Raw genomic sequence first — 26513 nt, 5'->3', positions numbered from 1 at the left:
GAATGCAAAGCACAGACAGAAATAGATTTAAGCCTACAAGTTCCCTGCAGTCTGTCTAGAGTAACATCCAGTAACTATTTTAACAAGGAAAATCACTCACACTAAAATTCCTTTTGTATATGAGCTTGTTTTCTATAATTTTCAATTTGATAGACTGCTGCTATCATTATAACACATCATAATTTGCAAAAAGCAACAGACTATGAAGTAGATTTAATGAGATAAATATATTCTATGTAACTGACTTAATGTCCTTCATATACTGCAGTAGGAAAGGATAAATAAATTGTTCCAGATTCATTAACTGAAAATCTAATTTTTCTAATTACAGTGTATGGGAGGATTGGTATTCAAGAAGTTTTTAAATATATTTATCTCTGACAACTGAATCCAGTCCAATATTGGGCTTATTCATAAGAGAAATTCAGAGACGATGTGCCAAACGTGGTGCAATTGGATTGTTTCACATAGCACTTTGCACCAGAATTCTTTTATACAAACTTTGTAAAATAGTAATAATGGTACACTCATCACAGCAATTGGCAGAATGTCCCTGCTGATTGCTTTGCTTTTCCCACTTTTTGCACATTGTGTGTTTAAATTGTATGCTAATGTTAACCAAATTCCTTTTCCATACTAGTTTCGCAATCAGCAGGTTAACACAAGACATCCTATAGACAAAAGTCACACTAATGGAACACGAAACAATAAAAAGTAACACCATAAAGGCAAGTATCTTGTGCTAAAAAAAAACAAAAAAAAAAACACACACATAGAAAATCGCAGCATTTTAATTTAGGATGCCCAAGCAAACACAAAGTGGTAGACACCCTTGTGACAAATAAGTAAAATGGCAGCATCAATATAACTTTTTCTTAATCCAATTAGATTTTTTTTTTTTTTACCATACTCTTTGCCGATCTGTAATATATTACACACGCACACATATTGGCAGGGGTCTACCATAGCTTTTGTCATATAAGATCTGCATATAGCATTTAATCCCATTAAATATTGATATATTACACTTAAGGAAGCCTAAAACGAATTACTGAACATAAATAGAGTTTATTGTTAGCAACAGTAAGATCTAAGTACCATGTGTGTGTGGGGGGGGTATAAACGAGCTGACCGGACATGCGTGGTTTTGTTCTAAATACATCCTTCAACAACTAACCCCTTAATAAAATATAAAGTGTATTGCTATAGCTTTCCAGTGATTATGTAACAAAACTGCCTTCATACCGGTAAAAAATCAGAACATTCTTTATGATAAATGTGCAGACTAAAGTGATGTGAGTTAGTAGTGAGACTCAATTTTCTGCTTTTCCTGAAACAGCTTTATGCAAATTGTTTGGTTTTGGCCATACATTGGTTGCCCTGACCAATATCAAATTGGTTAACTCGTGACATACAACCAAAATGAAAATTAATTTTAATACTGACAAGCCAACCTGACATTGTCTTTGGTACTTCCTTTACTGTCTTATTGAAAACTATCCAAGGAAATGTAACTAAAAATTTGCTTGTACAAATTTACAATTAGAAATAAAGTATTATACAATATAAATCAAGTAAGGTTGTGCACATTTTCATAAAAATGAATTATGCACAGTATTTCTTGTTTAAATCTGTTTGTTCCAATATTCTATTTAACTATTTATCATAGAGCTAAACTTTCTGTAGAAAATTTGATGAACTAATTTATATGTTCTGTACCATGCTCATCATCTATACCAGGTAAAATGCATATATTCAAATTCATATTAGTTTTATGGATTAAAAACCTCAAAAAATACATTATATACAACTCTTTTCTAGGTAAAAAAACCCCAAAAGTATATGCAACTACTCCCATCCCAAATTATATTCTTGTAGTGTTATCAACTATACGTACATTACATTATATTTTTGTTTAAATATTTGTCTTGAGACACATCTCACCAGTTTGACATACATTATATGCAGCAGTTACAACACCAACAATATGATGCTTTGATACAAGCAGAAAGATCTGTCTTTTTCCTTCTGAGATGATTAAGCAGGCAGCCTGGTATGTTGCTGTAGCATAAGATGGTTTCCAATTTGCATTAACATTAAAATAGGCTTTTTTTATTATTATTACTTTGCAGTTAGAGGAGGAACAGTCACACATAGGGGAGAATGCCATATTGGAAAATGGCCATGACTCCTGCGCTGAACAGTCCGGCAACAGGGACTGTCACAAACCATGCTAGGAAGATGTTGCGGAATAAACGCCAGTCGACAGCTTTACGTGATCGAATCCAACCGACAGCCACCACTGATCCAACCTTAAGTGAGCAAGTGAAACGATGAAAACAAAAATGGTATTCAGCAACAAAAGAGCACGCAAAGTAAAAAAATTGGTAACAAGGACACATTGTTGGTCTACGTTAAACACCATAAAAGGACCACAGTGAAACTGTAACTAAAATAAAAGCTGTATATTTACATATACTGACTGAAGTTCAGATGCGCTGCTGCTTTTGAAAACTTCTACTTGTCAAAAAGACAAGAACATTAGTTCCTCTATAACAAATTTGTTCACACAAGCAGTCTTCAGCAACATTTTTTAAGCTCTGCACTTTTTGAGCAGCAATCTAGGAGTTAATAAAGATCGAGAAGTGGTCTTATCAACATAGTAAACAATGGAATGGTCAAATTGGTTCATATTCCATTAATTGCTATGGTGATGAAAAAACAAAAACTCTCAAACATTGCATCAGTTTCACAGAGATAAAAAAAAAAGCCTTAACCTAGCTAACGGTATTTTTTTTTTAGTATTTTGTGAATATCAACAATAAAATTCTTCATGTAGGACAAACTGTCATTTTTGCTATGACATGGAAATGTATTATTCCTAAAGTAATTAGGCTTACAACAGAGAACTGTAGTTAGTTTTGCTATAACTAAGGTTATTGAATTTAAATGTTAAAAGTAAAGACAAATGTTCTACTGACCTGAATGTACAAAAAGGTAACAATAGCTACAGTGGTGATTTAAGATGCATGTTTTTCTTATTAATGATATTTTTATAATGTTTCTTATTAAGTATTAGTAATGAAAAGCAATGAAGCAGTTAAATGAAAGCTTGTTAGATATAATTGGTAAGCAGCAGTAGTTTGTGGTAAACTAACAATGTATGCATTTTGCCTTCAAAAATGAAGCCTATATATACCAAATAATGTACTAAAATAATATGCAATCTAATATGCAATATTGAAAACATCTGTGTAGGCTGGAAAAAATGTTTTCATGGTAGTAGATCTGCCACCAAAAATATGCCTTAAATCAGTTAAATTGTGCACACTGGGCAGAGGGGAGGTATGCTCCCTTAAGTTGCTAGTTACTAGTTCACAATGGACTTCAAATGCCCTGAACATTTATTGAAGGCAATTGCAGAAATAAGATCAGTCTATTATTGCCAGCCCAGCACACAAAAATAATGGATTGTGTATGATGACACTAGAAACCCCAATACCTTGCAATGAGTGGAGCTTATTGGAATACCCACATTAGATGCTACTAGTACAGTTAGCGCACACATAACTTCAATGCAAAATCCACTGTGAAGAAAAAATGAAAAAGAAGAGAACCTTTGAGGAGTGAAGGTTACAGGAAGGAAACCATATGCCATGCAATCATGCATCAAGTGAGGTGGATGGTGGATAATAGGACAGCACGTAGTCCAAGGTAAATTGCTTCAGATCAATTTTAGTGGTATAAGCAGCATTAAACCAAAAATGGCCCGCAGAGAGAACTTGGATTTAACACAATTACTACAGATGTGAAGACATTATATATCCAGATTTTAGAGATCAGTTGTATGAAATGTTCATGAGGACAACTGGGGGCTTCCCAGGATGCTGGTAACTGAATATGCCCAAACCCAAGTAATACCAGCATTCAAATAAGATTGATATTTGCTACAGTAGCAAAGGTTTTCCCAGAGATCTCTCTGCTAGGTGCTCTCATGCCTCTAATCATTGATCAGGAACTGCAGAAAAAGAAAGTGGATAGTCCATGCTACCCCAAGCTGCAGTCTCATGGCAAAGGCATACCTTGCAGTGTGTGGTACTGATAGGAAGTCCAATATTGGAAGCTACCACAACTGTGAACGCCGAAGCCAACTCAATAGTGAATCCACTGCAGGGAGCATAAAAAACACTTTACAGTCACACGTTTATGCATCGGCGTACTCCTGCTGAACAGCATGATAAAATTCTTACCATTAAATCCTTTTAAATTCTTGCTTCAGCAGAAATACGGCATTATTACCCAAAAATCACGAATACATTTACTTTTTGGGCCCATATAATTTTTGTAGTACAAAGGCTTATTGTGCCCCCTCAAAGATAAGATATAAAGCATACAATTAGGTGATCCAGAGATGTTGGTAAATTGAACTCATATGTAAACTGTAATCTCTACAAGGGTAAACTTGATTATTCAAGCCCAGATTGAAGATATTCATTCATGTTCTTGTATAACAGGGTCTACAATATTTGCCTTAAATACATGCATGTCGTTATTGAAGACTTTACAGATAAAACTGTGGTCACTTTGACCACCGGTAAAATCATCAATAAAACAATAGGTCCCTAGATTTAATACCCTGCAATATCCACGCATCTAGTAGTTGACGATCACCTAGCATGACTTTGAGGTGATGCAGGCCATGTGTTCACCATGTATAAAATGGGAAACCAAGCTTTGTATTTGGCAATTTAGGCCTTTGTGCTCTTTAGACAAGATTATGGCAAGACTGCTTCACCAGACTTTAAAAAGTGTCCGGTGACAATTGGAAACATTGCCCAATGGATGCTTCACATTATTCTTAAATGAAGTTCTCTATAGCGATGCCATCAGCTGTCAACTAAATTAGTCAGTCCCTTCCATGAACATCATTTGCTTACCTGGATGGTGTAATAGGGGTAAGATCTTTTCCCATTGTCTGGATTACACGCCGACCCCACACCCACAAACCAGCACAGATGCCCACTCCTCCATATAACAGCAACCACACAGGTGTTGAGGCCTCCTGCATCACCCCGCCTTGCTGGTAAATCAGCCACAGAGCAACCAGTGGACCAATAGCATTGCTGTGAGAAAATAGGATTTATTCAATGCACTAAGAAAAGTAACCAACAAAATAACCAACAAAAACAGCAGCAAATGAATTGTGATAGATGACAACATCTTAAATTAGGGCTGCAACTAACTATTATTTTAATAATCGATTAGTTGGCCGATAATTTTTTCGATTAATCGGATAAAAAAATGCAAATTGTTTTTAATTTAAAATAATGTAATAAAAAACGTACAATTTACACTTTCATCTCTTTATCGCAATGGCCTCTCTCTATTCACCTTCATATTTTACTGACATAATAATAAAAGCTACAAGAACCCAAACAGTGTTTCTCGAACTAGGTATTAATACAAAGTTATTAGTAAATATTAATTCATATGTTAACAATTTTTCATAGTTAATAAAAACTATGCAAAAAAAGGCTTGTTTATTTTTTCTTTTATTTACCAAACTGCCCCCAGTTATGCACATCTGACCCCCAGCTTGCCACTCTGCCCTATACCTCCTATATGCCAGAGATTCCACTGTGCCCCCGATATGCCTTATACTCCTTCTATGCCAGTGATATGCAACTGAGCCCCCTGATATACCTTTTATCCCCAGATATGTCTTATGCCCCCCTGATATGCCCAATATCGATATGCCTTATAGCCCCTATATGCCACTGTGCCCCCTGATATGCCTTATAACTTCCAATATGCCACTCGCCCCCATTTATGCCTTATACCACCCTATATGGCACTGTGTACCCTGATATGCCACTCTGCCTCCCATAAATGCCCTGCACCACCCTGAAATTCATTATACTCCCTGATTCACCACTCTGCCCCCCCCAGATATGCCACTCTGAAATTTATTATACCCCCCATGCACCACTCTACCTCACCCTATACACCACTCTAACTCCCCCAGATATGCCACTCTGCTACCCTGAAATTCATTATACCCCCCATACACCACTATAACTCTCCCATACACCACTCTGCCTCCTCCCCTCCCATACACCACTCTGCCTCTCTCCCCCCTCCCATACACCACTCTGCCTCCCCCCCCATACACCACTCTGCCTCCTGTCAGCAACGGAGGTTCACAAGACACCAGGGAGCAGGGTAGAGAGGCAGAGTGGTGTATGGGAGGGGGAGGAGCCAGAGTGGTATATGGGATAGTGATGTCCGGATCATGAACGAATCGTTCATTTGATCCGGTTCTTTTTAGTGATCCGGATGAATCGGTTCACTAGACTGAACGATTCATTTGTAGCGGTTCAGTCTGTGAATCATGCAGCTGTAACCTGATCCTAGAGCTGTGAGTCATCTGCAGAGCACTCAGACACAGACTCTGGGGTCAGGTTACAGCACATTAATTCACACAGGAACGATGACTCATAGAGTCAGAGAGTCGTTCAAAGAGTCGAATGAACCGAAGAGTCGAATGATTCGAATCTTACAAGGATCCGAATCTTACAGAGATTCGAATCATTCAGAGAATATTACTGATACCATACTTTTATAAATAAATACATTAATAATGTTCACACTGCCCCCAGGATTTAGATTCCCCTGAGTTTGCCCCCATTTACCTATAACTGCACCTACAGTTAACTTTATTAAATTAATTAAATTAACCCTCAGTCATCAGCATAAAATTAACCCTTATACCCCATCAACCATAACTGCCCCTGAAATTAACCGTAAAGATCCCATTAACCATAACGGCCCCTGAAATTAACCCTAAATACTCCATTAACCATAACTGCCCCTAAATTATTTGCATATACTCCAGATAAATTACCTAATAAATTGGTATGGTTGATGGGGTCTTTAGTGTTAATTTAGGGGCAGTTATGCTTAATGGGGTGTTTAGGGATAATTTAGGGGCAGTTATGCTTAATGGGGTCTTTAGTGTTAATTTAGGGGCAGTTATGCTTAATGAGGTGTTTAGGGTTAATATGGGGGTAGTTATGCTTAATGGGGTCTTTAGTGTTAATTTAGGGGCAGTTATGCTTAATGAGGTGTTTAGGGTTAATTTGGGGGCAGTTATGCTTAACGGGGTGTTTAGGGTTAATTTAGGGGCAGTTATGCTTAATGGGGTGTTTAGGGTTAATTTGGGGGCAGTTATGGTTAATGGGGTGTTAAGGGTTAATTTTAGGGGCAGTCATGGTTGATGGGGTGTTTAGGGTTAATTTAATGGTGAGGGTTAATTTAATTAATTTAATAAAGTTAGCTTAAGGTGCAGTTGCAGGTAAAGGGTAATGTAAATCCTGGGGGCAGTGATTATTAATGTACCGTATTTGCTCGATTATAAGACGAGGTTTTTTCCAGAGCAAATGCTCTGAAAAATACCCCTCGTCTTATAATCGGGGTCGTCTTCTAATCAGACCCCAAAAAAATGCTGGCGCCATGCTGCTTACCGGTCGCGAGCAGCGTCTCTTCTGTTAGAAGCAGGGCAGGAAGCTTGCAGCGTCCTCACAGAACTCTATCTCCCCCCTCCCTCCTCTGAGGGCGGGGCCAGAGAAGTTGCTACAGCCGGTCCCCTGCAGAAGTCTGCGAGTGGGAGATCTGCAGTTCAGGTGAGGGGGTGGGGGAGGGTTTTTGAGTATGTGTGAAGTGTGTGTGATTAAGGGAATGAATGAGTATTTAAATGTTTGTGAATGAGTGTGAGTGTGTGTGTGATAGCATGGATGTGTAAGGGGGGTGGGGGTTGTAGCATGGCATATGGAGGCTGTAATCCCACTGCTATCATCCCCAGGTTCCAGCATGTACTGGCTGCCTTGGCTTGATAGGAGTGTGATTGCTGTTAGCAGTTTGATATATATATATATATCAAACTGCTAACAGCAATCACACTCCTATCAAGCCAAGGCAGCCAGTACATGCTGGGTTAAAAGGCATATCATGGGGCTGAGTGGCATATAGGGGGTTAAAATGCATTTCTGGACCTCCAGAAATGCATTTTAACCCCCTATATGCCACTCAGCCCCATGATATGCCTATATACCTCCAGAAATGCTTTATACCCCCCTATATGCCACTCAGCCCCATGATATGCCTTTTAACCCCCTATATGCCAGAGTGGCATACAGGGGTATAAGGCATATCATGGGGCAGAGTGGCAAATAGGGGGGTATAAAGCATTTCTGGGGGCAGAGTGGCATAACTGGGGGGGGCAGGTTGGCAAATAAAAGGAAATTTAAAAAATATATTTTTCTCAATCATAGCTTTTATTAAACATGAAAATAATTTACATTAATTAATATTTACTGGTAAAACTTTTTCCCTATAGGGTAGTCTTATATTCAGGCTTTTTGTTTTTTTCCTAAATTAATATTTTGATTTTGGGGGGTCGTCTTATAATCGGGGTCGTCTTATAATCGAGCAAATACGGTATTATTTATAACAGTATGGTGATATTCTCTGAATGATTAGAATGCCAATGAAGGCAGAGAGTCGTTCAAAGATCCGGATCTTACAATGATCCGGATCTTACAATGATCCGGATCTTACAATGATCCGGATCACTGTAAGATTCGGATCCCTGTAAGATCCGAATCTTTGAACGACTCTCTGCCTTCATTGACATCACTGGAGGCAGGGGGGAGGATTCATAATGAAAGGGGCGGGGCCAATCTTTAGTGTGCCTGCACGGAGTTACTGGAAAACAGTAACTCCGTGCAGGCACACTGAGTGATCCGAAGATCCGGATCATGAATCGGATCGTTTCAGTGAACGAATCGAAATGATCCGATTCACTTTAATGATCCGAACTTCCCATCACTAATATGGGAGGGTGGCTCCCATACACAACTCTGCCTCCTCCCCCCTCCCATACACCGCTCTGCCTCTCTCCCGACTCCCTGGTGTCTTGTGAACCTCCGTTGCTGACAGGCACTTTCACTGCAGCTTCATAGAAGCCTCAGCGTAAGTGAAGGGCAGTAACGGAGGCTGTCTGTGCGCATCGCACAGACCCCCACCAGCTGACAGAGAGGATGATCCTCTGCAGGAGACCTCGATTCTCTGTCAGCCGGTGGGGGTCTGCACGATGTGCACAGACAGCCTCCGTTACTCAGCTTAACTTCCGCTGGGGCTTCTACATCATGTGATGCTGCCACTGCATCGTAGGAGCGGAAGTGGAGGGGAGAGGCAGAAGTTGTCTGTGCGCATCACACGGACACCCACCGGCTGACAGTGAGGGGAATCCAGGTACCCTGCAGCGTTGCAGGGGATCTGGATTCTAGTGTTATAATCCGATCTCTGTTTGAGGTCGGATTATATAAGGAGAGGAGTTTTTCAGAGCTCTGAAAAAAAACTCTTTTTATAAATCGATAAAAATCGATTAGACTAATCGATAATGAAAATCATTGTCAACGATTGTTATTATCGATTAGTTGTTTCAGCCCTAATCTTAAATTATTTTTTTAATATTCAGTTATTTTAGGGAGCATCACTCTAGGCACTAGGTGCAGTAAACCTTAAGTGGAGACTTCATTCATATGCAACAACTCCTCCTCCTGCGACTTGCCTCATCTAAACATTAAATGAGTAACATTTTCATAATCGATTAGTTGGCCGATTATTTTTTCGATTAATCTAATTTAAAATAAATAAGCAAATTTTTCGTTCATTTAAAAACAAACACAAGAATAAAAAACTTAATTTACATTAATGTATCATTAACCCTTTATCTCTATCAAAAATGCATTTCTTGTTTTTATTTCCTTTTATTTGTCAACCTGCCCCCCCCCCCCCAATTATGCACATCTGACCCCAGACGTGCCACTCTGCCCCAAGATATGCCTTATACCTCCTATATGCCACTCTGCCTCCCTGATGTGCCCCCGATATGCCTTATACCCCTATTATATTTATTGTTTTATATAGCGCCATCAAATTCCGTAGCACTGTACAATGAGTAGACAGGGCATAACAAGTAGTATGTAACATAACAAATTGTTAGAGACAACAGGTGAGGAGGGCCCTGGTTAAACAAGCTTACAATCTATAGCTTACCCTATATGCCACTGTGCCCCTTGATATTCCACTCCACCCCCATATATGCCTTATACCTCCCTATATGCCACTTTAACCCCTTATATGCCTTATACCGATATGCCTTATATCCCCATATGCCACTGTGCCCCCCTGATATGCCTTATATCCCACTATATGCCACTGTGCCCCAATATGCCTTTTACCTTCCTATATGCCACTCTGCCCCACAGATATGCCTTATACTTCCCTATATGCCACTCTGCCCCACAGATATGCCTTATACCAATATGTCATATCCCCATATGTCACTGTGCCCCCTGATATGCCTTATATCCCCCTATATGCCACGCCACCCCTCAGATATGCATTATACCCCCCTATAAGCCACTATGCCCCCGGTATGCCTTACACCCCCCAGATATTCCTTATGCCCCCCCCCTATACTCCCCTGCTGGCCGGCATTTTCGCTAGAGCTTCTATGACTGAGCACCGGAAGGTCATGTGACGCCAGTGCTCCATCATAGAAGCCCCAACGGAAGCGGAGGTTGTCTGCGTGCATAGTACAGACGCCCGCCGGCTGCCAGAGAGGATGATCCAGGTGTCCTGCAGAGATGCGGGGGATCTGGATCTTAGTGTTATTATGCGATCTCTATTTGAGGTCAGATTATAATACGAAAGGTATTTTTCAAATACGCTGAAAAAAGCCTCATCTTATAGTTGCTAAAATCGATTCAACTAATCGATAATGAAATTATTTTTTTTCATTATCTATTATGTATTTTATCGATTAGTTGTTTCAGCCCTACAGTAAAATAAAAACAAGTGTGAGAGTAATCCTACCTGACATCATTTCCGCCATGTGCAAAGGACCCAAAGCAGGCTGTGAGAATCTGTAGGAAGTGGAAGAGGAGGTGGACTTCCGACTTGTCCTTTTCTTCTTTGTCTTCCTCTAATAAATCATCGGGTAGTTGGTTTGGATCACACATTTCTGTAGCAAGCTTCATCTCCACACCACCTTCCTCTGCCTCTATTTCTGCTTCTGCCACTGCATTGCAGTAGCTTGAGTAGCTATCGTAACGTATGCGTTTTTTAGAGTAGGACACAGTGTCTCCCACTAGCTTTTCGCTGTCCTCAGGTGTGGCAGGATCTGATGCTTTGAAGGTAGAGTGTACCGGCATGCCACAAATAGCAGCAGTGTAGCATGTGTAACTGTTGTTACGCCTTAGGACTCGATAATTATTTTCATGTGAAGGGCGGTCGTCTGTTACTCTGTCGAGATGTATTTTGTGCAACAGGTCCTTGTAAAGTCCAGAGTCCTTGTGCACAGTGTGATACACGTGAGCATCACTTTTCATGCAATGGCCATCAAAACTAAATGTACCATTTGAAACAGGAGATCTAATCGATCCATTTGTCATAGAAGCGGCTCTTCCTAGTAAAAAACAAAAAAGCAAAGGGAAGTCTAAATTAAGATGTCCTTTGGCTGGGCTTAGAGATCACTGAATGTTCTCTGCATACTAAATAGGCTATACAGGTCTAACTTTTCTTGGGAGAATCAAAAACAAACATGCCTCTAGTCAAGGCAAAAGCAAATATATACCTATTTAAAAGAGTTTATTCACATTAGCCATTTGTGTCTCATGATAAACATTACTGAAAAGGGACAAAATAGGCCCTAATTACTTTCCGACCCAATTTCATTAAGACTCATGTATGATTAAAATGGCAACAGCATGTTTAATTAAACACAGGATGTCATGATGTTGCTAAATGTTAAGGAATAGCAGAGTAAGTAATCAATGTAGCTCTTAACCCCTTCATTCCCCTATAGACGTACCAGGACGTCCAAAAAACGCCCACAAAAAAACCCCTATGGACGTCCCGGTACGTCCAGCCCTTTGTGCAGCGGCAGGGATGTGTCGTTTGACAGCCTGGACTCCCCCCTGGCAGCAGAAGCCGACATCGCCGGCTTTCTGCTGCCCGATCTCCCGTAACAGCTTCCGGTATGAAAGCCGGTAAGCTGTTACAGTTGAAAGTGCCCAACCGCGCGATCGGGCATTCCCTTCCGGGTTGCGTCACTGCTGACGTAACCCGGAAGGTCATCGGAGGGATATCCTGCCCTCCGATGAGGCACAGAGACGCTGCGATCTCTATGCAGGTCCTCACAGACCACAGTGTGATCGGTGCAGGGGGATCACGGGGAGGGGAGTGAGAAATCATCTCTCTCACTCCCCCTCCCGTCCTGAAAGAGAAAAGCAGAAAAAAAAAGTTAATTCATTTAAAAAATAATATTAAATCATTAAAATAATAATATAAATACAAAAAAAAAAATTGTGACATCACTGGCATGTTCAGGAGGTCCCTAGGAGGACCTCTAACCATTTCTGTGTAAAAATAATATATAAAAAATTAAAAAAAAATAACAAAAATTAAAAAAAAAAAAAAAAAAAATCAAAAATATATATAAAAAAAGCTAATAAAAAAATTATTAAAAACCTTACTTTCCATTGCCCTAGCATAACATCTAGCCAGTAAAACCCTCCTGCCCCCGTTCACAACCCCCAAACTGGATGATTTCAGCTAATCATTAGCTGGATGATTTCAGCTAATCATCCAACTATGGTATCAAACGAAAGCTCTATCTCTCCTTGAAAAAACAATATATAGTTTATATGGGTACACTATTCACAGGAAAAGAGAATCATCGCTAAACCGACATACCCCAAAAACGGCCAAATTGCTCTGAGCTTTGAGGTACCAAAAACCCCTGGGATTGAAGGGGTGAATATCCAATTGCAAATGGTCATTTTATGTTAATAAATGTAAGTGGCATACAAGCTTTAACCCCTTAATTACAAGACCGTTTCTTACTCGTAGTACATTTTGGGACAAAGGCTCTTAACATTTTTCAGTGTTGCTGTTTAGCTGTAATTTTCTGCTCTCTCATTTTGTGCACCCACACACATTATATATGGTTTATTCAGGACAAACAGGGCTTTATTTAGATATCATTTCACCTAATTTACTATTAAAAAATGATAAAACATGGTAATCTGTTTTTCTTTGAAAAAAAACCTTACTCATTTGAAAAAACTAATGAAAAAACCTGCTAAATAGATTCTACTATTTGTCCTGAATTTAGAAACATCCAATGTTTTTCTGCACTTTATGGGGCAGTAAGTACCAATAGCGTTTTGCTATTTCAAAACCCTTTTCCCCCCAAACTGGTCATTATACCTCATCAAACCATATATTTTTGAAAACTACACACCCCAAGGTATTTCAAAAGCTGGTATTTTAACCCTTTTCATGCACTTATTCTACTACCAGCCTTTGTCAAACTTTATGATAGTAAAACATTTTGTATTTTTTTCCCCACACATGTACTTCAGGTGTGAATCCTGGTATATGTCACTGCCAAACAACACAATATGTGTCCAGCAACATCTCCGGAGCGCAGTGATACCCCACACGCATGGTTTTGGCCAGAAAGCTGCTACAGATCATCGTGCAGCAGAGAGCCAGCAATCACTGTACCGGACCTCCCGGTACGTCCATAGGGGACTGAAGGGGTTGAATACTAGATTTTTTTTCCTAATAAAATTGGTTTGTAGGCCACTAATGAGAAGATCTGGAATCAAAAGGAACGAAAACAAACAAAAAAAGATATACCATAAGATATTCTAGTATTTCTATTTGCTACAAGATCAGACTCAATAGCAGCCTCTGTATTAGAACTAGTGAGGGGCACTGCACTTTCATCATTCCCCTTTGCACCAGGCAGTTCTTTGAAGACAGGAGCATCATCCTCCAGAATCTTATCAAGGCTTTCCTCTGATATGCCCGACAATGCTCCTTCCTTCTTCAATCGACCTGCACAAACATAAAAAAGAAAGAAGAGCACTTCACATGACAACAAATAATCCTTATTGAATGCATACAAAGTGATCTGTGTGCTGGTGCAAATCTTTAGGCAGGATAAAATGAGAGAGTGAGAGAGAAAGAAAGTGTACCAATATCTTTAATTTCCTTTACTTTGATAATGCTCTTTAATTGCCTAAAATGAATGAAGAAAAACCTAGAAACATATGCTGCAACCACAATGTTGGAGCAGCAAAAACACATTATACATATTAAAATAGTAAGAAAAGTCATAAATAAAAAGTTATAAAAAAAGAATATCAAATGCATGTTTTGTGTCTATAGACACATTAAAATAGGAGTCTAGTCTTGTCAAATATAAAATATAAATATGCCAAGTATAAACCCTTATACATAGTAATCCCTCAGTGTTTAATTCATGCCTGGCTACTACTACTAAAGGTAATTATAGCTATAATTATTATATTTCAGAAGTTTTTGGCCATCTTAGTACAATACAACATGATTAATGTTTTTTTTTTTTTTTTTAAAAGGCAAGATAAAAGCATACTTGCAATCTTCTTCCTCATCCAGGGACACACAAGAAACCACACTACTAATCCAAATACAATGGCAATGCCAGTTGACAGGAGTGCGGTGCCCCACACTGGAAAAGTATGCAACCCTAATACTGTGAAGAAAAAAATAAGTTTTTACACAGCACAATGCTACACATGCACATACATGTACAATACATAGATTTAGATTTGCGTTTGGCTCCAGCTCAAGCAGGTTCACCCTGCTATGCATCATAGACAAAGAAAGGCACTAGGGCTGCAACAACTAATTGATAAAATCAATAATGAAAATCGTTCTCAATGATTTTCATTATCGATTAATTGAATCGATTTGCTTGAATATGAGATGAGTTTTTTCCAGAGCAGATGCTCTGAAAAATACCCCTGATCCAACCTCAAATAGAGGTCTGACTATAAGACCTCAGTCTTGCCTTGCAGCTCTGCAGGGGACTTTGATTATTTTTTATTTATTTTTATTTTTTTTTAAAAAAAACCAATGCATCCCCAGACTTGCCCCCGTGCTCCAGACTCCCTAGTGTCTAGTGGAGTCAGTCGGTGGATGTCTGCGAGATGCACGTAGAAAATTTCCACTGGGGCTTCTATGACGGAGTGCCGGTGCAACATGACCTTCTGATGCTCAGTCATAAAAGCCCCAGCAGAAGTGGTGGGCAGCAGCAAAGGTTGATGTGCAAGCCAGGGGAAGGCACTGGCAAGCCAGGGGAAGGCACTGGCAAGCCAGGGGGTATAAGGCATATCTGAGGGGGGGGCAGGCTGGCAAGCCTGGGGTCAGATGCGCTTATCTGGTGGGCAAATAAAAGGAAATAAAAAAATGCACTTTTCTCGATCAGTTTTTATTAAAATATGAAAAAATCGTTTACATGGGTTACATATAAATTAATATTTACTAGCAAAACTGTTTAGGTATTAAAACCAAGTTTGAGAAATATTGTGTTTGGGTTCTTGTACCTTTAAAATATAGCTTATTATGTCATCGTAAAATAAGAAGATTAGAGAAATGCCTTTGTGATAAAGAGATAAGAGATAAAAGCGTTGTGTGCAGAGTACAATGACACGTTAAAGTAAATTTTAAGGTTTTTATTCTGCTTTGTTTTTAATGCTCAGTTTGTTCAATTAAATTATTTGAAATAAACTGAAAATTTGCATATTGTTTTTTATCAGATTAATTGAAAAAGATAGTTGGCCAACTTAGTTGCAGCCTTAAAAGACACATATTCATGCATCAGTATATCGCCTTTTTGCTTAGTTATATTCAGTCATAGTCTTCTGGAAGCCAGAGCTCTGGTAAAGGCAATTTATAACTTGAATTTTATGTATATGTGTGTGAGGAATAAATAAATATACATATATGTTTTTTTATTTTAACATTTTTACAGGGTGTAAAGTCTCTCATGTGCATGAACATTACACATAAAGGGAAGTGTTGGTAGCATCCATAACCTCTACTATTCACTCATAAAATTGAAGATACTAATGTGCTAATTTTAGATCTTTTACTTACATGGGGCCCCTGTGAATAATATGGAGAAAACATTAATTCCTATGGTAGCAGCATAAAATACTGGAAGAGCGCGAAGTCCATTCGGTACTGGATCCTCCTGTACAGCGGAAGGAAAAAAAAAATTTTTTTTCCATAACACAAACCCTAAATATGTGTAAAATATCTATATACATACACTATATATTATATATAAATACATACATACACACACACAGATGCCTACAGTGAAGGAAAATATTATTTGATCCCCTGCTGATTTTGTATGTTTGCCCACTGACAAAGACATGATCAGTCTATAATTTTAATGGCAGGTTTATTTGAACAGTGAGAGACAGAACAACAACAAAAACATCCAGAATAATGCATTTCAAATAAGTTATAAATTGATTTGCATGTTGCTCAGTGAAATAAGTATTTGATTCACTATCAATCAGCAAGATGTGTGGCTCCCTGATGTCTTTTATACAGGTAACAAGCTGAGATTAGGAGCACTCGCTTCACCCCTTCGTGACAAAGGCTGATTTTACTTTTTGTACCCTTCGTGACAATGGCCGTTTTAACATTTCTGCGCTGCTCGTGTTTAGCTGTAATTTTCTTCTTTCCCGTTTACTGAACCCACACACATTAGATATTGTTTTTTTCAGGACAAGAAGGGCTTTCTTTAGATGACATTGTTTTGATTGTATCATATTATTTACTATTAAAAAAAGTATAAAATATGGTGAAAAATTTAGAAAAAAAAAATGACTCTCTAACTTTTAGTTGAAAAATCTTTTACTCATCTATAAAAGGTAATGAAAAAACCTGCTAAATAGATTCTACTATTTGTCCTGAGTTTAGAAATACCCAATGTTTTTTATGTTTTTTTGCTTTTTTCTACACATTATGGGGCAATAAGTACAGGTAGCGTTTTGCCATTTCCAAGCCATTTTCTCCAAATCTGGTAATTCTTCCCCCCCAAGTGCCATTTCGGGTATCTTTGAAGCCGGCTAATGCAATTTACCCCATCAAGTCATATATTTTTGAAAACTAGACAGCCCAGGGTATTCCAAATGCTAGTATTTTAACCCTTTCCAAGCACTAATTCTACCATCAGCCTTTGTCAAACTTTATGGTAGTAATTTTTTTGCATTTGTTTTGTCACACACATTTTACTTCAGGTATGAATTAAAAGGTTCTGGTATAGGTCACTATCATAAAACACCCCAATATGTGTTCAGCAACATCTCCTGAGTACAGTGATACCTCACATGAATGGTTTTGCCTGGCTGTTTGGGGGCAAAAGGGCCACATTTGGGGCATGCACATTTTTCAATGTTGAACTATGGCATTTGGAGATCCACTGCCCATGCCCTATTTGGTACATCTTTGAGCCGGGCCATTTCAGTGTGCCCAATAAACCCATATATTTTTGAAAACTAGACACCCCAGGGTATTTTAAATGCTGGTATTTTAACTCTTTGCATGCACACATTTTACCACCAGAATTTTTTCAAAGTTTGCAGTAGTATTCTTTTGTGTGTATTTTTCCCCCACACACCTATGTTATGTATGAATTTACTGCTCCTGGTATATGCCGCTGTCACACGACACCCCAATATGTGTTCAGCAACATCTCCTGAGTACAGTGATACCCCACATGCATGGGTTTGTCATTTTTGGGGGGGAACTAAAAGGCCACATTTGGTACGTGTGCATTTTTCTAATTGCAGAGACACCAGTGGGAGAACATTTTTGCCAAAATGGACATAGCATCAGAGACATCAGACTGGCTGTATTAATGGGACTGTTCAAAACTCAGAGGGAGAGAAAAATATGGGAGGTTAAATTAATACTTAAATTTAACTCTAAATGCTGGCCTCAACCGGGATAGGGAATTTGTATCCCATTATCACTTTGTAGATAACAAACCAGACATGCACACAACCTGACCCCATTAGAGTTGTGAATACCTCCTGACACCTCCTTTTATGACTCCAATCCACCTCTGATTTTAACACTATTGACTGATCAAAGAACCTTGTCTTGGACATTTTGATGTTATCTGCTTCCCAATTGTAACCATGCTATTTGACTGATACTTAAAGAGAGGTTTTTCACATTATTGTATAACATGCCTGATGAAGGGACCTGATAGGTCTTGAAAGCTTGCAATCTATATTTACTCAGTTAGCCAATAAAGGTATCATTCAAACTCCACTTGTCTCCTGTTTTTCTAATTGGAAATTAAATGTGTGGCCATCCTTCCCCCCGTGTTAATTGGGACATTGTTGAACCCGGCCAATTCAATTTACCCCATCAAATCATACATTTTTTAAAAGTAGACACCCCATGGGCATTTAATATGCCAGTATTTTAACTCTTTCCATGCGAGAATTGTTTTAAGCTAATGTGCTAATTTTAGGACTTGCTCACAAAACTATATATTTTTTTTTTTTTTTTTTTTTTTTGCTTTTTTAAAAAAAAAAAAATTTACATTTTTTTCAACTTGAAGGTTCCCCTGATAGTGACATCAGTGGGAAATTATTTTTACATTTTACTGTTTTTTTTACTATTTTTTTCTAATTATTATTAATTTTATTTTATTTTTTAATTTATTTTTACTAATCACACTGTGATTAGAAAGCTGGGCTCCATTGACTTGCATGGTTGAATGCAGTACCTGTATTCAACCTGCAAGTGGAGCCAGAGTTCTCTAGAGGGTCTGGAGACCATCTAGCGAACTTTTTCATCTTTATTATTTTTTTTCAGGATGGTCGCCATCTTGATCACCGGAGCGGTCACAGTCCATCCTGGGGTAAGTGTTTGGTGTCGCTGGATGCCTCCTGATCGAGGCATTCCAGCAACACCATTTAAGTTTAGGAGGTGATCGTTGATCGCCTCCTAAACGCTTTTAAAACGGGTGTCCGCCGCCATACATGGGAGGGGGAGGGGCCAGCTATGGCCCCTGGTGCCGATCGTGGCGTTGCTGAATGCCTCAAGGTCGAGGCATTACAGCAACGCCGTTTGGGTGGAGAAAGCGAACGTAGATCGCTTTCTGCACCCGTTTAAAGACATGCCGGTCCTGGCACGTCATTTGTCGTAAACGACTTGTTTTTCCGTGCCGTGCCAGAACCGGCAATTGTCATTAAGGGGTTAAAGGGAGTGCTCCTAACCTCAGTTTGTTACATGTATAAATGACACCTGTCCACAGAAGCAATCAATCAGATTCCAAACTCTCCAACATGGCCAAGACCAAATAGCTGTCCAAGGATGTCAGGGACACCCACACAAGGCTGGAATGCGCTACAAGACTATCACCAAGCAGCTTGGTGAGAAGGTGACAACAGTTGGTGCGATTATTCGCAAATGGAAGAAACACAAGATAACTGTCAATCTCCCTCGGTCTGGGGTTCCATGGAAGATCTCCCCTCATGGAGTTTCAATGATCATGAGAACAGTGAGGAATCAGCCCAGAACTACAAGGGAGGATCTTGTCAATGATCTCAAGGCAACTGGCACCATAGTCACCAAGAAAACAATTGGTAACTCACTACGCCATGAAGGACTGAAATCCTGCAGCGCCCAGAAGGACCCCCCTGCTCAAGAAAGCACATGTACATGGCCCGTCTGAAGTTTGCCAATTAGCATCTGAATGATACAGAGGAGAACTAGGTGAAAGTGTTGTGGTCAGATGAGACCAAAATCAAGCTATCTTGAATCAACTCAACTCGCCGTGTTTGGAGGAGGAATGCTTCCTACGACCCCAAGAACCGCATCCTCATTGTCCGATATGGAGGAGGAAACATTATGCTTTGTGGGTGTTTTTCTGCTAAGGGACCAGTACAACTTCACCGCATATATATATATATGTAATAAATACATATTTATAATATATGTTTATATATCTTACTTAATTCATAACCATTTTTTCATGTTTCTTTTTGGGATTAAACCATTTTTATCCTATTTTAATACATATTTATATACATTTATACTATTTTTATGGATCAATGATTTTCATCTGATTTTATAATAATATAATATATATATATTTACATATTGTTATAATCATCTCCATATGTATTCCATATAGACCCATTGGTTTTTAACCATCTCCTAATCATGTAAACTATGTTTTATTGATTATACATTATATTCTATTGATTACACACACACATAATTTATTATAATGATATAAATCATATTGCACATTTATACTATTTTTATGGATCAATGATTTTTTATCTGATTTTACAATACAACATATATATATTTACATATTGTTATAATCATCTCCATATGTATTCCATATAGACCCATTGGTATAAGGTTTTTATCCATCTCCTAATCATGTAAACTATGTTTTATTGATTATACATTATACCCTATTGATTACACACACACATAATTTATTATAATGATATAAATCACATTGCACACACACTTCACATACACATAGAATATATTAAGACATGATTTTTCATTATATTTTTAAGCACTTTAATCTGATTTATTGATCAGTTCACTTGATTCTTAGTTATAGCACACACATTCACAGCCACTGCACACACACAGGACATCATTCACACACATTATATATACTAATAAATTATTCATCAATTGATCGATTAGTTCACTTGATCTATATCATGGTATGTACATAAAATTCTTTCACACATATCACATACGAATAAGTCACACACAATTCGTTTGTTTATCATTTTATTATTTATCATCACACCATTCCTTCCACAGTAATACTTTATTTATATACGATCGATTTATACACGAGTATAATTTCAGTCCACCGAGACTAGCAATTAACATAAAGTATAATTAACATAGTGACAGATATGTACTTTTGGAGTTACTTACGGCTCCATATAAACATTTTAGGGCTCTCTATATATATACACCTTACCGATTTTATTTTCCGGAAATTATAAATATATAAATAACACCGTCCGACACGATTAGTCACATTATTCATGCTCGTATCTATAAAATAGGGTTCTTTTTGTGCTCTCTTTTAAGTTCTCTATCCGATCTCGCTTTTTTTGGGGTTTTGCCACCAAGTACTAAGTCATGTTTTGCGACGGGGTCAAATACTTATTTCACCAAGTAAAATGCAAATCAAATCAAATGCAAATTGGATATTTTTGTTGTTATTCTGTCTTTCACTGTTCAAATAAACCTCCATTAAAATTATAGACTGATCATGTCTGTCAGTGGGGGGGATCAAATATTTTTTTCCTTTACTGTAAATTTTACAGTAGCTCAATATCCTGGGTACATTTATATTTCCAAACGGAAACTCAGACCAAGGGAGAAAACTATGTAAATCAAGAAAACACTAAATTAAGAAGGTTTCTCCCATAGTGTAGATTCAAGGTGGGTTTCTAATATATACACACCATAAGTTCATCTGTAAACATCATAACATGAGTTCATTAAGTGTACTAAAAATTATAGATACAAGTGCCAATTGTAATCTACAAATGTATCTGTAAATTAGTTTTACATAGTCTAATAACTAACCTTATTCAGTATGAAAATCTTGATCAGCAAAAACAAACCCCCAGACATCAGTCCAGACAGCAGTGGTGAGATGAACCAAGAGGCCACTGTAGTAGAGAATGTAAAGATGTTTAACCATGTACAGAAAGAAAGAAAAAAAAACCCCAAAAAACCAAACCTAGTTTTCCAAAAATAAAAGAGGGAAAACAAGAAAGGGACTTAAATTGGCGTTGTTAAAAAATGACTACTCTTTTAGGCCTTGAGGTGATGATGTAAAAATATACCCCAGTAAGAAAATCAGAATTCATAATCCCTTATGTAACATTTACCATTATTGGTGCCAGTTTCACCAAATAACCTAATTTAGGTTAACACTGTTGAGGCAGATCATCTTTGAAACGGAAAAAATGGCTTTCAATCAACAGATTTTCTCCAAAACGTATTAAGCGAGCAGGTTTAACATTTAATAATTGGTCCAAAACCATTCTAAGAGAATGAACTGGCTGTTCTTTGAGCTCCTACCTAGATGGATTATTATATACTGTTAACAATGCAAAATACAGGGTGGCAAACATTTAAAAGGACTGCTACAGGCTATAAAGTGACAGTTGCTAGTTTTTAAACATGGGTCTTTGTAATAACCTGCAGTCATATCATAGTGTTACTTAAAAATGTTTAGAGAACATTTACATTGCAAAGACAATCAGGAACAATCATGAACAATCAGGCTATCTGGCAACCTGCTACAAAAATGCTCTAATGTAAAGCATTTTTTCTTTACAAAAAAAATTGTGGAACAGGACAAAAGTGTACACAATAAAGTATATATTCCAAATGTTTTTATATATTTAGCTTCATTATGTCAAAGTAAAACTGGCAGATAGAACTGACAAACTGCTCATATCTGTCAAACAGAAAATTATATTAAAAACTATATGCAGGCCAGATTTATCTTTAAACATTATTCCACATTCCCTCACTCATAAAAGGAAATGTCAATTACCAATCTTGATAAGCTGCATCCACTGAACACCATGTGTACCAATGGCCACTAGGGAGAAACCAATAGTGGAGCCGACAATGCAATGTGTTCCGGAAATAGGGAGTTTTAAGAAAGATGCAATCAGCTGCCAAGCAGCAGAACCTGCAAAAAGAAGTGACATGTTTAACAAAATGTTTTGTAAGACTAATGATTTCATCAAGAAGGCTACAGCTATAAAAATAGCCGGTAATAAAATTACTCTGATACACAATCCTCCCACTTTTTAACAGGGAAATCTTAAAACTATGCTAGGATTACAACCCTTAACTAGAAGTATGCTATCCATGTTCGAAAACACATTAGCGTTATTTTATTTAGAGGTCTCACGCGGACCTGGTATTCTTGCCAACATTTTTGCTTATTTGATATAATGAAAAAATTGAGCCATCCCTCAGATACCCTTTAAATACATTTGAGAGTTATACAACTGAGGTGTATAAAAAGTGGTGGAAAATTTGAAAAATTACTATACTACTTTATTACTATAGCAGTCAACTACTGCTGTTACTATTTGTTCTCAAATACTCAGTAAGGGTTTCGACTGTTTACCAAGGACACGTACCTTATTGTTCTTAACGTCACAAGACTGGAAGGTTTCATGAACTGTAAGCTTATTAAACGTGCAAAAACACTGTGGAAACTATATGTTTATATTTTCCAAAATGTAGCTATTAAAAGATCATTATTTATTATAGGTAAAGAGTTAATCAAAACCCTTTATCACTCATATGGTTGACTAAGTAACAGGGATATAATTTTTAAATTATGGGGAAACAGATTCTTGATTCCATTCTGGGGTAAAGAAAGATTTTTTCCCCTAGTTTGTAAAAAATTGGAAAGAGCTACAACTGTTTTTTTTTTGCTTTCTTTTGGATCAAAAGCAAGAAATTAACAGATATGGGGAAAGGCTGAACTTGATGGACGCATGTCTTTTTCCAGCCTATGTAACTATGTAACTAAGGAGCAATTACTTTTTCCCGCATAGGGCCAGGTAGGGTTGGATAGCATTTATATACAAAATGGTTATTTAAAAACAACATTTTTGTTTACTCATGTTGTATTTGCCTTATATTAAATTACTTTGATGATCTGAAATATTGAAATGTGAAATCAGCAAAAATAGACATTCTTTGGCTAATATTAAAATTAGTTTAAGTATGACAAATATGCATAAACAGAAAAAAATTGGGAAGGGGACAAATACTTTTTCACACTATCGTACACATGTACTCTAATATGGTACAAAGATAGATTTTAAAAAGGTTTTCCATTGTAGCATTAGTCTGCAATGTTGCTGTAATTTAGAATAAAATAGCATCAACAGTGTGGCATTACGCAGCACATATACATAAATGTTAAATATTAACTCATATTCTTTACTCACAATTTGAATTGAAAACATTACTTACCAACCATTGCGCTGACTTCTCCTGCCATCAACAAGTCGACTGTGTTGTTGTAGAGATTAACATCAATAATACCCTTCCGGATAGTTTCTCCAACTTTTGCACCCAATAACACTGATCCAGCCGTTTCAAAAATGGAAGCCAATATGCAAGCTTGCCGTAATGTCACCACACCAGATCCAACAGCAGTGCCAAACGAGTTGGCCACATCATTTGCACCTACTGAGAACGCCAAGATGAAAGCAATGATGAACCCCACAATAACCATCCACAAATACTCATCCAGAACCATCTTGACAATTTCTTTTTCTTTCTCCTCACAAAATAAAGAAAAATAATGGACTGGACTCTAGGACTGAAATACTACTCAGTGGAACCACATAAACAGTTATGTGATCTGGAAACAGCCGTTCAGTGTTCAAGAGACAGAAAAAACTGCTAACTGAGGATTATCAATGTAGTGTCGACTAAGTTCTTTTGGGTGTGCTCGGTCAACAGTAAACTGCTTTCCATATTTCTCTCCCAATAGATTGATCCCAATATTCTTCTAATTCTTCTATCCTAAAAATAATAGAAATCAGAGGAATCTGTTCAGAAAGGGCAAAACAATATTTCTTTAGAAAGGAGAGAAAAAAAAACAAATCCATGAATGAGATTTTCAGCATGTGACATTTCAGTCTTAGAGGCAAAAATAAGATTATTGTTTGAACAAGTGTTTGTTACACAAGTGTGTTTGAAATTTAATACTTAAGGCAAAGGAACATGATTACTTAAAAGAAAATAGGTTGGTTAATGTTATCTGCTGTTGCTAAACCTGTGGGTAATTAATTTGTATATAAAGATGAAAGATATTCTATGTGATAATATATTTTCAAACATTAAAATCCAAAATGAATTATTAGAAGAAGGTCATTAGTTTTAACTGGGTAAACAATAGAAAAATAAAATATTAATTTAATACATAATCCTGTAATATGCAAACTACTAGACTACCTGGATGAAAGAAATTCCAGTACTGTACCATTAAATTTATTGTCAAATTTCAGGAGAAATACCCTAATGCTGAAAGATCATTTGATATCTGAGAAAAACTGAAAACCCAATAACATCCTACAAAAGTTACTGATACAAAGTAATACAAATATAAAAAATAGGAAAGGTTACAAAATAATATCCAATAACCACAATGTTTGGGTGTCTGAATTCGTACAGTTTGCTCATTAATATGGACGTTTGTTAGAAAGCATGAAAGTGCCTTAGCAATTTGAGAGATGTAGTTATAAGACACCAAGATAGAGGTTTTGGTCAAAACACAATGTGCTCTGTATGTACTTTCATACATAAAACCACATCATGCCTCCAAGTGAAGCTGTGGGCATCATGTTAATCACTGAAGAATGGATTATCCAATGAAATGCTGCAAAAAACAGGTAGGAAATTCATACTAAAAGAACAATGACCCCAAGCACAAGGCCAAATCAACATTGTTTTGGTAGAAAAAGGAGTACCGGTCAAAGTCCTGATCTCAACATCATAAAGGACCTGTGGCACTAAATAGTGGTGCACAAGCCATAACCAACCTCAACAAGCTACTAAAACTACTGAAGCTATAAAAAATGTATATAAAAGTTTGCGGTTTGCACATGTTCTGTAGGAAGTGAGCTGCCATAAAAATCAATAGAAGTAGAAGCAGCCAATCACACGCACTGATGTTTTCCTAGCACAAATTGAATTGGCTGCTGCTTCACCTTATACAATTATTGCACCCTCATATGAAGTATGACTCAAATACATAAAATCATGTAATAAATATATATATAAAAAAACTCACTGGTACAAAAGATTAAAATAAACTGACCTTAAACCTGCCCTTCTAATAAGTGCGTACACAGCCAAGTCCTGTTCCTAGGTCACCGTTTACATAAACAAACTCTGCTTCACATGAATACATATCGCTCAGCAAAAGAATCATGTGCTGACAGACATGTGATCAGTGGTTCTGTGAGACTCTCTACCCATGCTTCAGAGAAACACCTTCAAACAGAGTAGAGCAGTGTTATCCAAATCTTTTTTTTTATTGTACCAGAAGAAAAAAAAAAGACAACGTACAAAACAAAAAAAATGAAACAGTAAAAAGGAAGACAAGTAAATATAAAGCATACATCTTGGACTTTGTAAACCAGATGGTTACCTATCCAGGTATAATGTTACGGCTTGAGCGGTGTATTCTAAACAATAGAAGCTTCTAAAAAACAGCTCGCCCTTAACATACAAAGCACTATAGTATAGAAGAATGGCTAGCATACAAAGCACAGCGAATATTCAACACAAGAACATACTGCACCAAGATAAGCACAGGGGAGCCAGGGCCCTCAACCCAATTTGTTATCCAAATCTTAATAGGGGACCAGTTGCCATTCACAAGTCATGGTCACATGCTTAAAGTTTATGGTGTAAATTTCAGAAAGGTTGCCATCTGAATTTGGGGCCAATAACAATCCTTTATC

General features: G+C 37.5%; 1 protein-coding gene across 3 annotated transcripts in view; it reads right to left on the bottom strand.

The window, feature by feature from the left end:
• Positions 1 to 775: 775 nt before the first annotated feature.
• Positions 776 to 26513, bottom strand: part of SLC20A2 (solute carrier family 20 member 2) — an 80616-nt gene continuing 54878 nt past the window's right edge. For 2 of the 3 annotated variants that reach the window (XM_053463267.1, XM_053463277.1), the window contains 10 exons: positions 24010 to 24562; positions 22562 to 22702; positions 21580 to 21665; positions 16060 to 16156; positions 14534 to 14653; positions 13774 to 13974; positions 10942 to 11533; positions 4938 to 5123; positions 4083 to 4167; positions 776 to 2312 (listed from right to left, as the gene is read on the bottom strand). In XM_053463267.1, coding sequence (XP_053319242.1) covers positions 2148 to 2312; positions 4083 to 4167; positions 4938 to 5123; positions 10942 to 11533; positions 13774 to 13974; positions 14534 to 14653; positions 16060 to 16156; positions 21580 to 21665; positions 22562 to 22702; positions 24010 to 24298 — 1962 coding nt within the window. In that variant the 5' untranslated portion in view covers positions 24299 to 24562 and the 3' untranslated portion in view covers positions 776 to 2147. Of the gene's footprint in view, positions 2313 to 4082; positions 4168 to 4937; positions 5124 to 10941; positions 11534 to 13773; positions 13975 to 14533; positions 14654 to 16059; positions 16157 to 21579; positions 21666 to 22561; positions 22703 to 24009; positions 24568 to 26513 lie in introns of all 3 variants that reach the window. The other variant, XM_053463259.1, reaches the window with a different exon arrangement.

The sequence above is a fragment of the Spea bombifrons genome, chromosome 1, assembly GCF_027358695.1.
Source record: "Spea bombifrons isolate aSpeBom1 chromosome 1, aSpeBom1.2.pri, whole genome shotgun sequence".
NCBI classification, from domain to species: Eukaryota; Metazoa; Chordata; class Amphibia; order Anura; family Pelobatidae; genus Spea; species Spea bombifrons.
Note: the sequence above shows the minus strand (reverse complement) of the source record. Positions and strands in the feature narration are given on the sequence as shown.